We start from the raw sequence: 17298 nt of genomic DNA, 5'->3' as shown, positions 1-17298 counted from the left end.
GACCCTCACTTCTGGCCTGCATCTTTTTTTGTCTGACCCAGCTGTTGTGATTGACACTTTCCCATTTCTTATTAATGAGGCAAAACATTGCATGCAGTCATTCAGATTTATAATCTGGATTCCCACATCTTGCATCTCTCTGCTTCTCGGTCTCTTTCAGTTCATCTTTTCCTTATGCCACGAAGATAATGTTGCAGAAAACTTGATCCATGGAACCACTTTCCTGGTTCCCATTGTCAAGGTGTTCATTACAAGCATAAATATGAATGGATTTAAGACCAGATGGGGTGCAGAATCCTCCAAGAGTGTGGTTCTGGCATCTGTGACTCATAGTTCCTGTTGCCTGCATACATGTACGTGGGTGACGTGTGTTTCCAGGCAAAAGGACAGCTGCAGGCATCCTCCTGCCTGTCCTGAAGGAGTTCCTGCTAAAGCCTTAACAGTTATAATTTGTATTTAAAATGAACACATTTCTGTGAAAGATGTAGATTAGATATTCAGAAGAAATTCTGTGAGGGTGGTGAGGCACCGGCACAGGTTGCCCTGAGAAACTGCGCTTGTTCCTACCCTGGCAGTGTTCAGTGGCAGGCTGAAGCTCTGAGGAACCTGGTCTAGTGGAAAATGTCCCTGCCCATGGCAGGGGGGGTGGGACTGGGTGATCTTTAAGGTCTCTTTGAGCCTAAGCCATTTGATGATTCTGTGGTTCTCTGTATACTTTTTTCCTTCATGCCTTTTATTTTTTTAATTGAAAGCTTGGAATCAGCAGACTCCTACCTTTTGGCATTAATAATAAAATTCTTAGCACTTGTAGTACTAATTGTTCTCAGGATACTTTATATGATTTTATTTCCTACAATGCATTTCTGAAGTGTTGATGTTTGTTTGCACATTGTGTGTTTAGAAACACGGTATTAAGAAATCAGTGGCCTCTCACCCAAGGTAGTGTTAGAAAGAGTTAACACTGATCTGCTAACAACTACCTGCCCTTGATCAGAGCACCACACACCTCTTTTGTGGTTTCAAGCTGTCTTAATATGAAAGACCTTCTGTAAAAAAAAAAAAAATCTACATAATATTTAAAAGAAAGCAGTAGTGCTACATATATAAATGCTGATGTTGTGAAGTACACTGCAAAAGGTGTCCTGGAGTGGACTTAGAGACAGAAGCTTCTAAAGATACGTTAAGTTGATCAAGAAGAAATACGAGATTTTTAGAGCTTGTTATCATTGCACTTTATAAAATGTGTCAACAAATTTCTATGCATCCTAGGAAGAACTGAATCTTGTTACCACAGTTATTAAAGTTAATAAGATTTAAATTTTGAGGTAATAGGCCTGCTTACAAAGGAAAAATACAGAACATTCGCAAAGGGAAGTGCTGGTTCCTTTGTACCTTTTTTCTTTTAGCAATTAGTGATATACAGGACAAATGACAATTCCCATGTATAATAGAAAAACAGGTTTCTCTGTGGGGGATCAAAATTTTTGTTTGGTTCATTTGGTGGTTTTTTGTTTGATGTTTTTCATGGTTTGGTTTGGTTTTTTTGTTTAGAAAGTAGATGATGCCAAAGTGTGAAAGGTAAAAAAGCACATCAAAGAGGACAAAGCAGGTTTGTTGGATCCTGCCACTATTTAATGAACGTGTCTAGCTCTCCTGCATGAGATAAAGGATATGTATTGTGTTTGCTGATCATAGCACCCTCATGATATTTTCCTTCAGACTTTGGTGAGGATCATGCCTGGGCCACCAAAACTCTTCCAGTATTTCTATTTGCTGTTCTACTTGAAACCGGAGGTGTCTGGGTTTGTGTTTCTTTCTCCATAGTTAAACCAATTAATATCAGCTGGTTTAATAAAATATATTGGTTTATGTTGGCCTTGATGGATTTATGCATCTCACTGCATTATGCAGTTCATCAGGTCACAAAGAGCTAGTCTGATTCAAAGCTACACTGATGCCTTCAATGATTTGACAGAAAAGTGGTGTCTTTTGCTTGATGTGCAGACAGTTCTGTCTTAAGATCTTGATCTACTACATGCTGGCAGACTGACAGATATTTCCAGAGCTAACATTGTGCCTATCAAAACTGAATCCAGGACAACAAACACTGTGTATTTCAGTAACACTTTAGCAATAATGACTGCAGTTTTGAAAAGAAATAAGCCTCAGGGCACAGTGAAATATCTTTGTTTCAGTGAACAAAGCAAAGCTTTAAGTAGTAAGAGCAGAAAAATGAAAGACAACCAAGCTCCTGCCAAATGTTTCCCACTCAAGGGATGTTATCACTAAGAGATGGGCCTTTCCAAGGTTCTTAGTACAGGCTGTAAAGTGATACCATGTGCCTGTTCTTTTCCTTACTGAAGATGATAATAAGCTTCTCTCTCTCTCTCTTCTATTGCCTGATCATCTTTTGGAAGGTTTCTGTAGCTGAGCAGCAGTTCAGTGCAAACAGACCTGCTCCTGGTTTGTTGGTTGAGCAGAGGGAGGACTCTTAGTCCTGCTGTGTGCAGTGCACCTGCTCCCAGCCTAGGGTGCTCCACCCTCTTGTCAGGGAGACTGTGGACCCTTCCTTTAGTGGGTCACAAATTTTTTCTGGTGGTTCCCCAGCTTTTGGCTGATTGGTGAAGTGTCTGAGCCATGCCAAGAGCTGGAAGGGGTGCGTGCGGCTCCCTCAGTCACGCTGGTGAGCCCTGAGCTGCCAGGCAAGCCCTAGGCAAGATTCCTTCTGAAAGGGGCAGGGAGAGAAGAAGAATATTAATCATTTAGGACCTGACTGTGGGCTAGGTTAGACCTGTTAGTTATGATTCTCAACTGTGATTGAAAGTTGGGTGGAAAAGGTAGTAAGACAGCTGACTAATTACTGTAAAAATACTGCTATTACCACATGTATTTTCTGTATCACTTGTCATCAAGACTTTAAACAAGTCTATCTAGTTTATATACTCAGTAAGTTTGGGTTTTTGGTACAAGTGAAATCTATCATAGATCTCCTGGGGGGATGGAAACAGTGTCAAGAGTATGCATTTAAAATGAATCATGTCATGTGCCTATTATAGTCAGTTTCTGTGGCGGATGTGAGGAAAAGGTGGTATTTTTATATGTACTCATATTTCAGGATGCTGAATGACCTGTTTCTAAATTTAAATAAGATTTTTATAATGTAAGGATTGAACTATCTTGGATATCTGTAATGTAAGGATTGAATTATTAGTGAAACAGCAAATACTTGCTTTGCTTCCTGAAAGTCTAATTGGACTTGACATCGAAGCATGCTCTTTGATGTCTTTCTTTGGATGTATTCTACTGGATTGTTTCTTGGGTTTTGTTTTGTGGTTTTTTTCTGTTTCTGTGGTTTTGGAGTTACTTTGCTTTCTTTGCACTGGAATATACTGGATTTTCTTTCATCAATTGATGAACATTTTACATGATAAGCAATCTCTTGTTCAATCTCTTGTTAAATGCTGTATGGTTGTTGTTTGTCTAGCTTTTTCCCCTTTCCCTCTCTGTCTGTCTCTCTTGATTAGACAATTAGGAGAGTTTTCTTTGAACTAAACTTTCCTCTTTTAGGTCAGCGACACAGCATGATTGAATTGCTACAAAAGCCTCCTTAAGGAGACAGGTTAGATGGAACGTTTCTTTGCATCAAAGACTGCTTCCAAGTAGCATTTTTTCATAGCTGATGAAAACATCTGCTCAAAAGAAGTTGTGATTTGGGTGAGCACTTATCTGAGGGAAGGCAGTTCTGAAATGCTCCCTGTTATTGTTAGTCTCCCTAAGCTGTTTGAACCTTTGCTTTCAAAGATAGGTTTTTAATAACCTATCAGTGAGAGTTGTTTTAAACTGCTTTGTGTTTGGCTCTGCAGTAAAGAGAATAGCTAGTAACAGAACAGGATTCATATGCTTTGACCTTCAGTAGTTTGAATCTTAGAGTAATTGAGGAACAGCAAATACCTGCCTTGGAAAGACATCTCCCATAGTTGTACATGGTGTATCTGTAGCCTATAAATAATTCTTTCCTATTTTGAGCCAGATAAGACACTGGGATAGATTAAAGCTGGCAAATTGAACTATAACAGAGAGAGACATGAAAGCAATACTAGGAAAAGATTATTGCTTTGTTTATCCAGTCAGATGTGAACGAATGTAATTTAGTAATAGCTGCAGAGAAAAGGTTTCAGCACAAAGTCTTTGTTAATTCTGTGAAAGTCACTCAACATTGCTTGCAACTCTGATTTGGATTGTTCAGTTCCATGTTTGCTGTATCCACCTGACTCTCATCAGGCTTTATGTTGTTACTATTCTTCTATCCAAAAAACCTTAATTGACTACAGAATGAAATGTACACTTCCAGTTTTGCTTCTCAGTGTCTCTAGTGTTCCTTCACTGCTGAATCAGCTTTGAAGCAGCTGTTAAGTCTTTACTTTTCCTCCAGAATCATGGCAAAAATAATTGCATAATGTTGGGGATTTTTTACTGCTGTAATACATATTTTTTTCTGAATTTCCCTTCTCTTCTTTTGTGAGATGTGAAAAATCTTTGATTTTGCTGTAAGCTTATTGTTTTCAGAGTTGTGAGAGATGAAATGATACTGCAAGGCTGCTTTGAACCTGTGCAATTTTAAAGGTTTGAAGACAACCTGGGATGGTCCTTTTTTCAAAAAAATAATTGTATTCCTATTTTGCATATTATCATATGTTTACATTATCTTTAATTGATGTAGAATGATAAGGCTGTGAGTTGCAGATCATAAGTAGAGATAAGTACTGTTTACCGTCTTATTAGTAGCTCTAACTAATATTTGATACTCATGTATTCTTAATTCTTCAAAATGCACCTGGTGAGGTCATCTGCAGAGGTACTCTTGGCCTACTTTTGCAGCTGTTGGCTTTATAGAAAAGAATTAGGGCAATACTTAGCACTTGTGAAAATTACTGTCCTAAATTTATTTGGATTTGCCTCAGCCTCACACCTTTGAGTTGTCTTTTTGGAGTAGACCAAAGTAAGTGGCCCTGTGTGCTCCAGAGAAATGTGAGAACAAATACAGTTCTGAGGCCATCCTGTGGCATGGAAAGGAGCAAATTTTAATGAATCTGAAGCAATTGTATTATGATGACCTTAAAAATCAATTTTAGTTGCAGTCTTCGCTTCGTTAGCATAACACAGCTTTTTATGTCTGCTTTAAAGGTTGTAATTGCTCTTATACCTAGTGGCCTTCATTTTCACAGGTATTGCAAAATGTCATTTGCCCTAGAGAGGCCCAGTCAGTGCTGCTAAAAGCCAGTCAAGTTGGGATGGAGGATCAGTGTTTTCTCACCTTCTCAAAAGAATTAAGTGAGTTATTGTTGAAGGGCAGCCACAGTTTTCTTTTCTCTCTTCTAAACTTGAAGAGAATTTTTAAAAAGGAGCACAGAATTGTTGCTGGAATACACAGCAGTTTTTACAGAGGAGTTGGGGCCATGATCATTATTCACATACACTTTTTCATGCTCAAAACTGGAAGTCTCAAGGTAATAAGTTAAATTACTGGGAAACACCAATGGAATAAAGTATTTTGGAGAGAGGGCACATTTTTCACTCCTGAATTCTTCAGGGCTGGTAAGAAAAGCCTTTTGTCAGCCTGTGCAGTAACTCATTTGAAGAAATAAAGGAAAATTCAAAAGCCCAACTTTAGAAGCAGACTGACAAAATACTTCAGGTGTGCTCTGCCAGATTTACCTCACCTGTCACCTGCTCCTTGTTCAAGCACCTCTTGTTAGGTAGTGAGTCATCTTCAGCTCATTTGAATTTTGGAAATGTGCCCATCTCACTCTTTTTGATTCCAAAAGGACAAATGACATTGCCTTAGGAGATCTGAAGTACTTTCTCAAGTGGTGTAAGTCTGTGTCTCTCTGATGTCAATGTTAGCAAGTGGAGCAGTAAAACTGGATCCTTGTAGTCAATCACTTAGAAAGAAGACATAACATCAGCCTATGCACAAGATTTTTCAGGACTAGCTCTAGTCTGGTGTTGTGGACTCAATGCTTTGAGCACTGGATGCAATCCTAGAGCACGTTTAAACCAAAAAGGATTCAGCTTCCATGTTCCAAGACTGCCCCGCAGTGCAATCCTTGTTATTACAGGAGATTTGCAGAGGGAAGTACCCCTCTGCTCTGTCCTAAAACATTAGTCTAGCCAAACCTTGAGTTCATTTAGACTCCACACCAGAAACATGATGATAGAGAGATTCCTATGATTATATGGCTTCTCTCTGTGTTGAAGTCCAAGAGACCTCTAGGGGTTTTTTTGGGTTACTTGATACTCGTAGGACATCACAACTATTGTGCTGTGTGTTCGAACAAGCAAAGGACAATGTATATTTTAAATTTAGTGTGTCCTGGAGATATACCCAGTGCTTTTTGCTGCAAAAGTTTCCAGTGCTTTTTGCTGCAAATTAGAGCCTGTTTCCTGCCATGAACTCTGCCAATCGCTGCCAAAATGCCAGATAGTCACCAGTGAAAGCTGAAGGTACTCATTCTGAACAAGATCAGCGAAGAGGACCGGGATTTATCTGAGCAAAGTGTGTTCCAGAAGCAAAACACTTGCTGCTTGGTTTCAAGGGGGTATCTGAACAATGAGTTTGCAGGAAAAGTGTTTCTGTTCCTGTTGAGAGCATTTGACCTCTTCCTGTAAATACAGACATTACCATTAAATTGTTTTGCTGAATGGAGCTTGCAAGTATGGAAGAAAGTTATCCTTTATATTTACTCCATAGTAAAAACCTGAGATGCTTCTAACCTGCTTTAAAAAGAAAATGGAAATGAATCTAAACCTGTTAAAAGGACTTATTCTTAATGAAATGCCACACAGATTTATCTTCCATATAGAAAGTGAGCATACCTTCTCCAAAAATGCACTTCTCCTAATTTCAGTCATAACTTCAGTCTCAAGTCCATGTGTTGGGCCCAAATCGCATAGACCTTGATTCTCATGTTGCTGCTCTGGGGGTTTTTTAGCCTTCATTGTGCTCACTGTCTCTGTAGCTCTCTGATGGTTCCTGGAATATTTACCAAGCTGACTCATCTTCACTCCTGGAAGAACCCCAGGAGAGTTCATTTCTCACCTCACTTGTGGAGGTTGGGGCTGTATAACAGATTTGTTCTGGAGGTAACAGAGTATTTCTAACTAGGTAAAGTAAATGCCATAAGGAGAAATTGTTTCAGGTGAAAAGAGGGCATGTTGATTGAAATGTTACAGCAAACTATGTTGCCAGAAAGCACTGTAGGTTGGAAAAGGTTTCTGTTCAGAAGATGGATGCTTCAGACTACAGCTGCAGGGAGAGAGGTTTTCTGTGCAGAGTGCTGTCTTCATCTAAATATAGCACCTGGTTTTAATTTTGTGTTCTGGTTGGTTTTCCTTGTCTGTGGCTTTTGATGTATTGGTTTGGTTTTTTTAAGGAAACTGAATTCTTTAAATGCTCAAAATGTTTTATTAGGGATCTGAAATTACTGCTTCTCTCAGAATAGAATTTAAGGCTCTTCAAGGAAAAAATGAATGGCAAACTTCAATAATCAGTGATCCCAGCTCAGGACTGTTGTGACAGTGCAAGTGGGAGAATTGTGAAGTAGTGCCTCCCTGTTCCAGCAATGAAATCTCTCTTCTCTCTGTGGGAACTTCCTTACCTTTATCACTGGTTGTTCTTGGCCTCTTCCTAATTGTGAATTCTTTGCCTGAGGCAATAAAATTTGAAGTGATACACAATTTATATAGACACCGCAAGTTCTGGAAAACATCACTCTTTTATAATGCCCTCTGTTTGTTTGTATTTTGGTTTTTTGGTTGTTTTTTTTTTAAAGTATTCAGTTTCCATGACAGCTTTTACCCACGCTGGAACTCCGTTACTGGGAGTTCCTGGCATGGCTTGTATTTGCATGTGCTGCAGGGAGCACTGTTATTAAACACACTGTTAATTATTCTTCCAGTCACTTGCTGAGACAACTGATGTGACAGTAGATAGAGCTTTCTGATTCCAGGTGCTCATGCACAGCTCTAGGCAGCTAAGTTTTCATGCTCACTAATTTCAGGTATTACTCTTTCATGTAGAGGGTTTGTTGGGTTTTTTTTTCCTTATAACATGAAGCCATGCTTAGTTGTTTAAATTATCAAGGAGCAGAGAAAAAGAGACATTTATTTAATTACACCGTAATTTTTTCAGTGGCATTTTATTGGATGTTTGCCTCTCACTTTGGATCTATTTTGGGCCATTTCATATAGATATTTATTATTTTCTTTGTGAGTTTTTATTAATTTCAAAAATTAATTTAAATGTGTAAAAAGATGCTTGCTACTATACTTTGTCCTCTGAATTAAATACCAGCAATTAAAATGCTTTTAGGATTCAAAATTTATGTCATTCCTTTTTGAGACTTGCAAATTTATCCTAAAGTGATTGTTCAATTTATTTCATATAAAATACAGTAATGTGCTCAGCTTGTGTTAACCAAAGGCTTTATTATGACTCATGCTAGAATATGGCTGCAAGAGACAGCATCTGATAACTTGGCTTTTTTTTTTTCTTTTTCCTTTCAGGAGTTTCCATGGGGTACAGATCATGCCACTGGACAGCATTTGGGTAAAGAATGAGTTCAGTGTTTCTCTGAGGAGTCTTCCAACATATTTTCCAAATTACCTTTTAATGGTGTTCTAAGTGAGCTGATGTGAAACAGATAGTATTGGACCATGAGTGAAGAAAAAAACTTCGGTGCATCCCAGAAGATGTTGTCCCCTTCAAGAAGTACTAGCAGCTGCTCCTCCAAGCAGGGAAGTCGACAGGTACTTTTTTCACCAAGCTGAAAGCATTGCTAAGATTGGCTGTTACTTTTTTTCTTGATATCTGCAAATCTCTTAAACCTTGTTTTCCTGTTGCTTGCTTGTTTTATTTCACCGCTTCTTTGCTTTCCTCTCTCTCTCTTTTCTCTTTTTTTTTTTTTTTTTTTTGTTGGTAGCAGCACTCTCGTTTGAGTCAAATGTATTAAACACATATTACTGAATAGCAGGCATGTGAAAACTGGAATGGTTACAGTGAATTTTGATTTCTTTCTTGTTGTGTGTATGGTGTCTTTGTAGTGAAATAGAGCTGCTGAAGCATCTTGGTCTCAGTGGTTTGATCCTGAAATACCAAATCTTTTCTGTTAGGCACTACTTTTGTGGTAGAATATTGTGTAACTGCTCTGTTTATTTCAAGTTTCTGAGGAAAGGTGTGCATGGATGTGTGAAATATAATTCATTTTTCATGAACCTGACACAGGTCTTCTTTGAATGCCCACTTGTGCTGGTTGTTGCTGTAGAACTGTAGATAGCAAAATGAGCATTTGTGTAACACGATGCTTCTGCACGCCAAATGTGAAGGTTGCTTTGTTTTCTGCTAATCTTTAAACCTCTCCGTTTCAAAAGACCTGTCTACAAGTGCACCTGACAGGTGAGGCTGGTGAAGACAGCTTTGTTTGTGGGCAAGAAATGCTGACCTGCAGCTGCACTGAGAATTAAACTTAAATTGTGCTCAATCCATGTCTGCAAAGTCATGAGCAAAGTGCTCAGCATAAACTTTTATCGGTACAAGTGCTGGCTTAGTGGAGCTCTTGAAAGCTGCCTCAGGCAGAAATTTTAATTGGAATGAGCATCCCAATCCCCCAAAAGCTTTGGAGCTCTCAGCTGTGCTTTGAAACAGCACCTGCTCTTCTAGGACTTCTGGCCCTGCTCCTACAGTTGGCAAGGCAGACAAATGTCTGAACAATTTATGACTTTTAAAGTGCTGCACTTGTGAGAAATGCTGTGCATTTCTAGTATACTGAACAATAAAATCCTTGCTCTCAGGATGTCTTTTTTCTTTTTTCCTTCAATATTATTTTTTATATCCTCCATATGAGATTACCTTTGAAAAGTGTAATTTAAAAGATGTGGTATTGTGTGTTCAACAGTTCGTTTCTATCAAGTATTATCATGTATTATTTAAATAATAAGATTTACATGAGTATGACTAAATCCAGTGGTGTGTAATACAGGCAATATAAGGCACCATAATAATGCCATTTATTTGCCCTTTCCATCTGTATATTAGTTTAAATGACAATAATTTGGGTGTTCTATTAATACAACAGCAACCATCTAAAATTGTATGAAGCTGTTAAGAATCCCCTAATCAAAAAAGATCCACATGTACAATAACCTTCAAGAGCTTTTGTTAATTTGTTTGGAATTTTTTTGTGTTTATTTCAAAATCCTGGTAGAATAGTGGGATGTAACACTGTTACTGATACTTTTTCATTAATAGTATCCTGAAAGTTTAAATGATGTTGCCAGGTGCTCTTATTCCTCCTTCAAACATTTGCATCTCTTGTGCTCGTGGCTTGTGGGTTAGTGACACATCTTCCTGACCGGTGCTTTTCTCTGTGCTGCTGCTCTGATGCAGTATTTCTTTGAATCTGATTAAGTAGAAAGAAGATCGGGAAATTGTGGGGGGAAGAAGAGTTGGAGCAGGGTGAAATTTGCCCCAAAAATAGCAGGATCTGAATTCTGAGCCTCTCTTGATTTCCTACATGCAGACTTTATTGCTGGTGTATGCCAGCACCAAGTGACCTGAGGCTGGGATACGGAAGCACAGTAGTGCAGGCTGCTCTGTCTGCTAAAGTTTAGTTCCATGTTGGAGGGCTGTTTGTGGGGAGATGACTCCTGTGATGCAGAAAATGAGCCACTGTGCTAGAAACGAGTTGACTTAAGCAGGGCTGCAGGACTTTGAGGGATCAACTCCTTCCTTTGCTACGTTTGGTGCTCGTTTCCAGTACATTGCTGTATGAACTGAACAGGTGAACACTTAATCCTCTTCCTCTAAATTCACCTTCACTTTGAAGCCCCGTGGAAAGTTGGAGGTTACTGCCACTTCCCACCTCTTTGCTTTTCTGTTCCCCTCTCCTTCAGTTATGGAAAGGGATCTCTTCCACAGAGACACAACTCAAATTCAGTTTTGTGAGGAAAGAAAACTGGTGTTGACCGTCCTTAAATTTAAATTGACCTGTGATCAAAAGAAGGCATGTTGCGCTAGTTATTTTTAAATCTAATATGTTAACCAACTTTTAAAATAGGTCCACCAGGGAAAAGCTTTGTGACAGGAGAATGGTTTTAAAAAAACCTCATGTTCCACAAAAGAAAATTAAATAATTTCTGCCAATTTTATGAACCGTAACAAACGCCTTAGTTGCAGCTGATGTCAACCCTTATCCTCCACAAAGTAGGTTTCTATTTTTGGCAGTTTAAAATATTTGGTACAACTGACTGCATTTTGCACTGAAAGAGAGTGCGACACTGTCATCTGTTTTGTTCAGGGAGCTGCAACTGCAAGCATCAGTCTGAGAGCCTTTCAGAATCATTACTTCATACTTTCCCCTGAAATAATTTGCCTTAAGGAGCTGTGTTGTGCAGAATGTTGCAGAAAATGAGAAGGCTTTTATTATATTAAACAAAGAAAATGAATACATTTACCTAAGAATGGACTTATCTCTGAAGACCAAAGTCTATGGATTTTTGCCTCAGCCATAGACCAAGTATGTACCAAGGAGCGTGTACAGGGGAATGTGCCTATCTCTACAGTGCCTGTCTGAAATGAGCACTTCTAGACCTGAGAAAAGTAAAGATTTCACTCCTCCCTTAGCCTCAAGTGAAATTTCTTCCTGGGCAGCAAATACAGTGTTGATAATTTTGTGTAGATTTTGGCCCATAATGATGCAAAAATCTTTTGTAGCATCAAAATCTTAAAACACAACCAATCTAGACAGGAGACTTATACTAGAATGCCATTCATCTGGGAGTTTTGGGGTCTTTTTTTGGTGGGGTGCCATTGTTTTTTTTCAAGTTAGTGCCATGTTTTGGGCTATCTCTTTAAGTTCCCTATTGTAGTATAAGAATAAGCAAAAGGGAGTATAGTCTGAATGCTTTCAGGAAATCCTTTGTCTCCAATTTGCTCCTCTTCTATTTCAGAGGGATGAGTAGAGATGATAATCGACCAGCCTGATTCATTTGCCTTCATTTTAGAGAGTAAGCAGTTTTCTTTCACTTCTGCAGCTGCTCCCAGGAATAGCCAGCTGATGCTTTTTCCTCATTCAGTGAGGTGTCAAAACTCTTGCAAAACAAAAAACCTGGTCAAGATCTCTAGGGTCTGGTGGAAAACCAAAACCAGTCACACCAGCAGTGTTTTTGAAAAATATGAGAGTTTGTTCAGGTGGGAAAGGTTTAATTCATCTGGAAGGATGTATATGGAAGAGGACCAGATTCTGTTAATGCATCATGCCACCTTGCATGTATCCAGCAGGTCCCCAAACTGTTAATTCTGTGAGCTTTTAAGAGGATCCTTTTCTAATTCAACTCAGCCACCTTTATGTACTGCTGACAATTGAAGTGTGAGGTTTCCAGGGTAGAGAGATGAGAGGCAGACTTGCCTTCTACCTGAGATTTGACAGGCTCTCAAGCCTGCTTGAGGGGAAGCAGTGCTTCCACTTCAGATTTTCTTCCCATTTTCACACTTTTTATTTGAGAAGGCACACTCTACGACACACTGCTCCCCTGAAGAACTGTGATAAATATGACTTTGCTACAGGAATGTGAGAGACACCTTGTGTCTGGACTGCAGGAGAGGTCCAGGACAAAATTTGAATTCTAATCCAGGGAACATTGTATTCTGTACTGGAAAGAATTAAAGAACATTGTATTCCGATCAAAACTATTAACACTGTGTTTATTCCAGATGAGTGTAATTGGTTGAACTATTTCTCAGCTGATTCTTTTCACCTCACTCATCCAGTATCATGGCTCTGTCTCATTTCAGGAGTCCCTTTCTTTCTAAGCTTATCCTCACAGAAAGATGAGGCTCCGTGGTGCCTCATTGCAGCCTTTTTGAGTTCTTAATGGAGCATTTAAAAAAGACAATGAAGGATTTTTAGCATAGTGCTAGGACAGGGGGGAATGGTCTTAAACCTAAAGAAGGGAGATTTAGATGAGCTGTTAGGAGATGTTTTACTGTGGAAATTGTGAGACCACTGAAGCAGGCTGCTCAGAGACTTGTGGATGCTCCAGCCCTGGAAGTGTTCAATGCCAGGTTGAATGGGGCTCTGAGCAACCTGGACTAGAGGAAGGTGTCCCCTGCCCATGGCAGGGGGGTTGAAACTAGATGATCTTGTAAGGTCCCTTCCAACCTGAGATGATCTATGATACTGTAAATCTTCCTCGACTGAAATCAAATTTCTGCTTGTCTCCTGCAATCAATGATATACTGTGTTTATGCTTAACCAAACTCTGTGAAAACTTGATCCCAAAACTGGACAAAGCTCTTTCATTAGGTACAACACTAGAATATTAAAAAAGATCCACTGTTCACTACTACCAGATTAATTCTCAGTGGAAAAATTACATACTTGGGTACTGCCATTTAATGTATTTTGGCATGAAAAGGGATATAGCTTGCTTGGTATTTGGGCAAAGCAGCTTCTCAGTTCTTCTGGCTACTTTCAAGTAGAAAGAAACAAAACCATGATCTCAACATTTTTCTTAATCTCTGTTAGTTCTTAATTAGAATTATATGACAAAATATATGCCCTCATAAAAAGTTTGGTTAGGACAACTGTACTTCTGACTTGTGTTGAGGTAGTACAACATCATTGGATGTTCCGTAGGGTGTTGGTTGACAGGAGCTGCTCAGCCCCACATTTTCACTGCTTGTGGCTCGTTGTGTGGTGAGTCTTGGCAGACTAAACTCAAAGCAGGAAAGCAGAGCAGCTTACCGGTTTGTTCTAATAAATGAGGCACAAGGAAAATAACACAAGGAGAAATAACTGAGTGCCATCAATAGTGTGGTGATTTATTAGATGCCTTTCCATAGATGGCTTGCTTGTAATGCCTTATTACACAAGTAATGAGCATATTACCTGATGTAATTTTTTCTGGGTCTATAAAGGTGAATTATAAGGATTCTGAAGATGGATAAATGAGGACAGCTAGCACACTTGCTGATTTTTCTTTATTTTGTTTCATTTTTCTTTTTAAAGTTTTTTTGAGGAGTTTTTTGGGGGGGGGTTTGTTTATTTGCTTGTTGGGTTTTTTTGGTTTTTTTGAGGCAGCCAAGTTCTTTTTGGGAATACTTCCCTATGTATCTTGCAGGGAGCACCATGAATACTTACCTACCTAGAATAGTTATCTTCTGCCTAATGTGCTTCATACTAGTCCTTTTCTGTTATTATACTCAATTTATTAAAGTATTCTTTATCTTTTTCAAATATAGGGGGATGGTACTAGCACATACCATTTCCTGTCAGTTATTTATAATGCTACATCTGCCAAATCCTGGCAATAAATAATTCATGAGATCTCTCATCAGAAACCTTGAAACTCATGTTACATTGTCATTTGTAGTTGTTCCATAAATAAAAGCTATAAAAATACTATGAGATTTAGACTCTTTTCTGGTTTGTTGCTGCAGGGTCTTTCATTTAAGGGTTCCTGGTGGCAAAAAAGAGAGATTCACTTTTAATTAGTTTTATCTGATGAAGGGTGGCTTCTGTTTTTCTCGTAGTTTCCATTTATGTCATATTCCTCACAGTACTTCCCTGGTTTCTTATATTGTTTTTAGTTTAGTTTGATTTATTTTATTATTTTTACTTCAGGGAGGCTGCAATTTACAGCAATTTGCAAACACAAAACCTTGAGTTACTGAGTATGGACAAAAGAGTTTTATAGAGAAAAGATCTTCATTTTTAGTGTCTTATTTTTTGCCTCATAACCTACAAAACCTATCCTTTTAACATAGGACATTTTCTATCTCTCATGACAGAAGGTTTTTTGCTAAATTGTGACGATGCTATGGTTATACACTGTGTGTGTGTATGTGCAGGAAAAGATACATAAAAATTCAGTGAAGGATGGTGTCATAAAAATAGTGTTTTGTTCAGTAGTATTGTTTCTATCAAAATTAAAAAAGACCTTATCTCTCTGATGATGCATAACAAAGTGTCGAGATGGAACCTGGGTTATATTTCAACATCATTTGGGTTTTGTCATTTTTTCTTACAGCCTTCTTCTTCTTGAATCTCTCTTAACAATTCAGTGTTTTGGAAGAAATAAAATCTACATTTGGATTTTCTGTTTAAGCAGGACAGCTGGGAAATTGTAGAAGGACTCCGGGGAGCGATGAATTGTACCCAGGAGCCACAGAAGCAGGAGGGCTGCTTGCTGAAAAAGAGGAAATGGCCTCTGAAAGGCTGGCACAAGGTAGGAAAGGAATGTGCATCTGAAAGCTTGAGTGGGACTTATTTGATGAGGTTTTGTGACAAAAAGGTTACATAACAGCTGAGAAAGTGTTCTCCAGAGACATGGAAGGCAGGAGGATGTGTTTGTGCTATTTTTCTGATTGTGGCTTTTTTGTGTGTGTGTGTGTTTGGTTTGGTTTTCATTCCCTTCATTTCTGTTACAGAGATACTTCTTTTTGGACAGAGGGATTTTGAAGTATTCTAAATGCCGAGCTGATGTAAGTGATCTGAAACCCTTTAAGGCCATTGTAAAGTAACAAGTATCCAAAATAACAAAAATTCCCTACTGTTGGCTATGAGAAATTGAGTTTTCAGTAGTTGCAAACAGTAGGTGGAGAGGGGAAGAAATGCTGATTTCAGAAGGTAATATTCATCCTTTTGCTTTCATCTGGAGTGATTGTGGTTTTACTTTTTACTTTTTTGCAGATAGAGAGAGGGAAACTTCATGGCTGTATTGATGTTGGACTTTCTGTCATGTCTGTAAAGAAATCAACAAAATGTATAGATTTGGATACAGAGGAGCAGATCTACCACCTGAAGGTAGGTCTTCAAGATTGTTATAACCTTGCTCCCAAACTACTGCCATTAGCTGTGTAGGTTGGAGCACTTGTTTGGGTTTTTTTACAGTAAGAGGTTTTTCAGTTGCACTAATAACTTCTTAGTCTCACCAGATTAGTTTGCATTTAATAAGAGGAGAGGTCTTATTGTATTGTTTTAGGGCCCAGAATCAGTAACCCTGTTCTGAACCCTTATATTTAGCAGTACTTTTTAAATTTCTTGCACAAGTGCTTTTATTTTCAGTATCTTCATCCTTGTCTTATCTATGTTATGTGGTCAAGTATCAGGATTTATACTTGCAGAATAAATTGTTTTGAAATACACCAACAAAACCAAATTTCTCTTTGTAATTGGTTAAGCACTGACCTAGCTTTAACTGTGGCAATTAAGAAATGATAAATGTGAGGGACTTTATTCAAATTTTAATGGCTTTTTTTTAATCTGTACGTTGCTCTAGTATTGTGTTCTGCATTGGAAGGTGTAATTATTAACTGTAGTTTCTTTTTACCCTGCTTTATCTTGTGATTGGTTTTCTGTCATGCTTAAACTCATACAGTGTGCATTTTGGTCCGAGCATCCTTAGAAAAACTTTCCTGATACTTTGCCAGTAAAGGTCAGCCAGGCTAGCTGTCTAATGAGCACAAAATTCCATCATTTCTTTGTTAGTTGTTTTGAATGTGAATGTCATCCACCCTGAAATTTTGTGCAGGTGAAGTCTCAGGAGCTGTTTGATGAATGGGTAGCCAAACTTCGCCATCACCGAATGTACCGTCAGAATGAAATCTCCATGTTTCCTCACGACGCCAATAACATTTTCTTCCCCGTGTCTACTACTACGGACTCTGCCCCAGGTTTCTGTGATTCTACACCAGGTAGAAAGGTAATAGTTTTTATTTATAAATAACGAGCTTCCATAAGGAATTAAATTAGTCCAATTTGTGTTCATTAAATAAAGAGCGTAATGGAAGTTTGTGGTAGCACTTATGTTCTAAAATGTCAAGAGGAAAATTTATTATTTATTGATTTACACCCGAGCAGTTTCCTTTATGATGTTGTTAAATTTTTAGTAGTTTTTCACTATTTTAATCTAGTAAATTGTACTTTCACAGTGAATTTCAAAACTGTAATTGAGTTAGAATCCTCATAATTTTTGGGACATATATCAATATATGTGTATCATATATCATATATCTGATATGTGCTGGTGAATATTAGTCACAGAAGAGTACTCAGGTAGGTATTTTTTTCCCTTCAGCATTTTGCTGTGTATCCTTTAGCTTATAAACCCTCTCCCCTTTTACCTGAATGAAGCTGACTACTTAACTAAGGAGTATGTAGGAATTATACAAGAAGTGACTATTATACAAGAAATTATAAATACAAGGAATATATATTATACTTATGTTATATTATTTAT

At 38.3% G+C, this 17298-nt stretch overlaps 1 protein-coding gene across 5 annotated transcripts in view; it reads left to right on the top strand.

Annotated features, from left to right (window-relative positions):
- OSBPL3 (oxysterol binding protein like 3) overlaps nt 1-17298 on the top strand; it is an 85199-nt gene that overhangs the window by 31519 nt on the left and 36382 nt on the right. For 3 of the 5 annotated variants that reach the window (XM_038126784.1, XM_038126781.1, XM_038126782.1), the window contains 5 exons: nt 8566-8808; nt 15166-15285; nt 15488-15541; nt 15750-15863; nt 16591-16761. In XM_038126784.1, coding sequence (XP_037982712.1) covers nt 8716-8808; nt 15166-15285; nt 15488-15541; nt 15750-15863; nt 16591-16761 — 552 coding nt within the window. In that variant the 5' untranslated portion in view covers nt 8566-8715. The remainder of the gene's footprint in view (nt 1-8565; nt 8809-15165; nt 15286-15487; nt 15542-15749; nt 15864-16590; nt 16762-17298) is intronic. The other 2 variants (XM_038126783.1, XM_038126785.1) reach the window with 1 other exon arrangement.

This window comes from Motacilla alba, chromosome 2 (genome assembly GCF_015832195.1).
Source record: "Motacilla alba alba isolate MOTALB_02 chromosome 2, Motacilla_alba_V1.0_pri, whole genome shotgun sequence".
NCBI lineage: Eukaryota > Metazoa > Chordata > Aves > Passeriformes > Motacillidae > Motacilla > Motacilla alba.
Note: the sequence above shows the minus strand (reverse complement) of the source record. Positions and strands in the feature narration are given on the sequence as shown.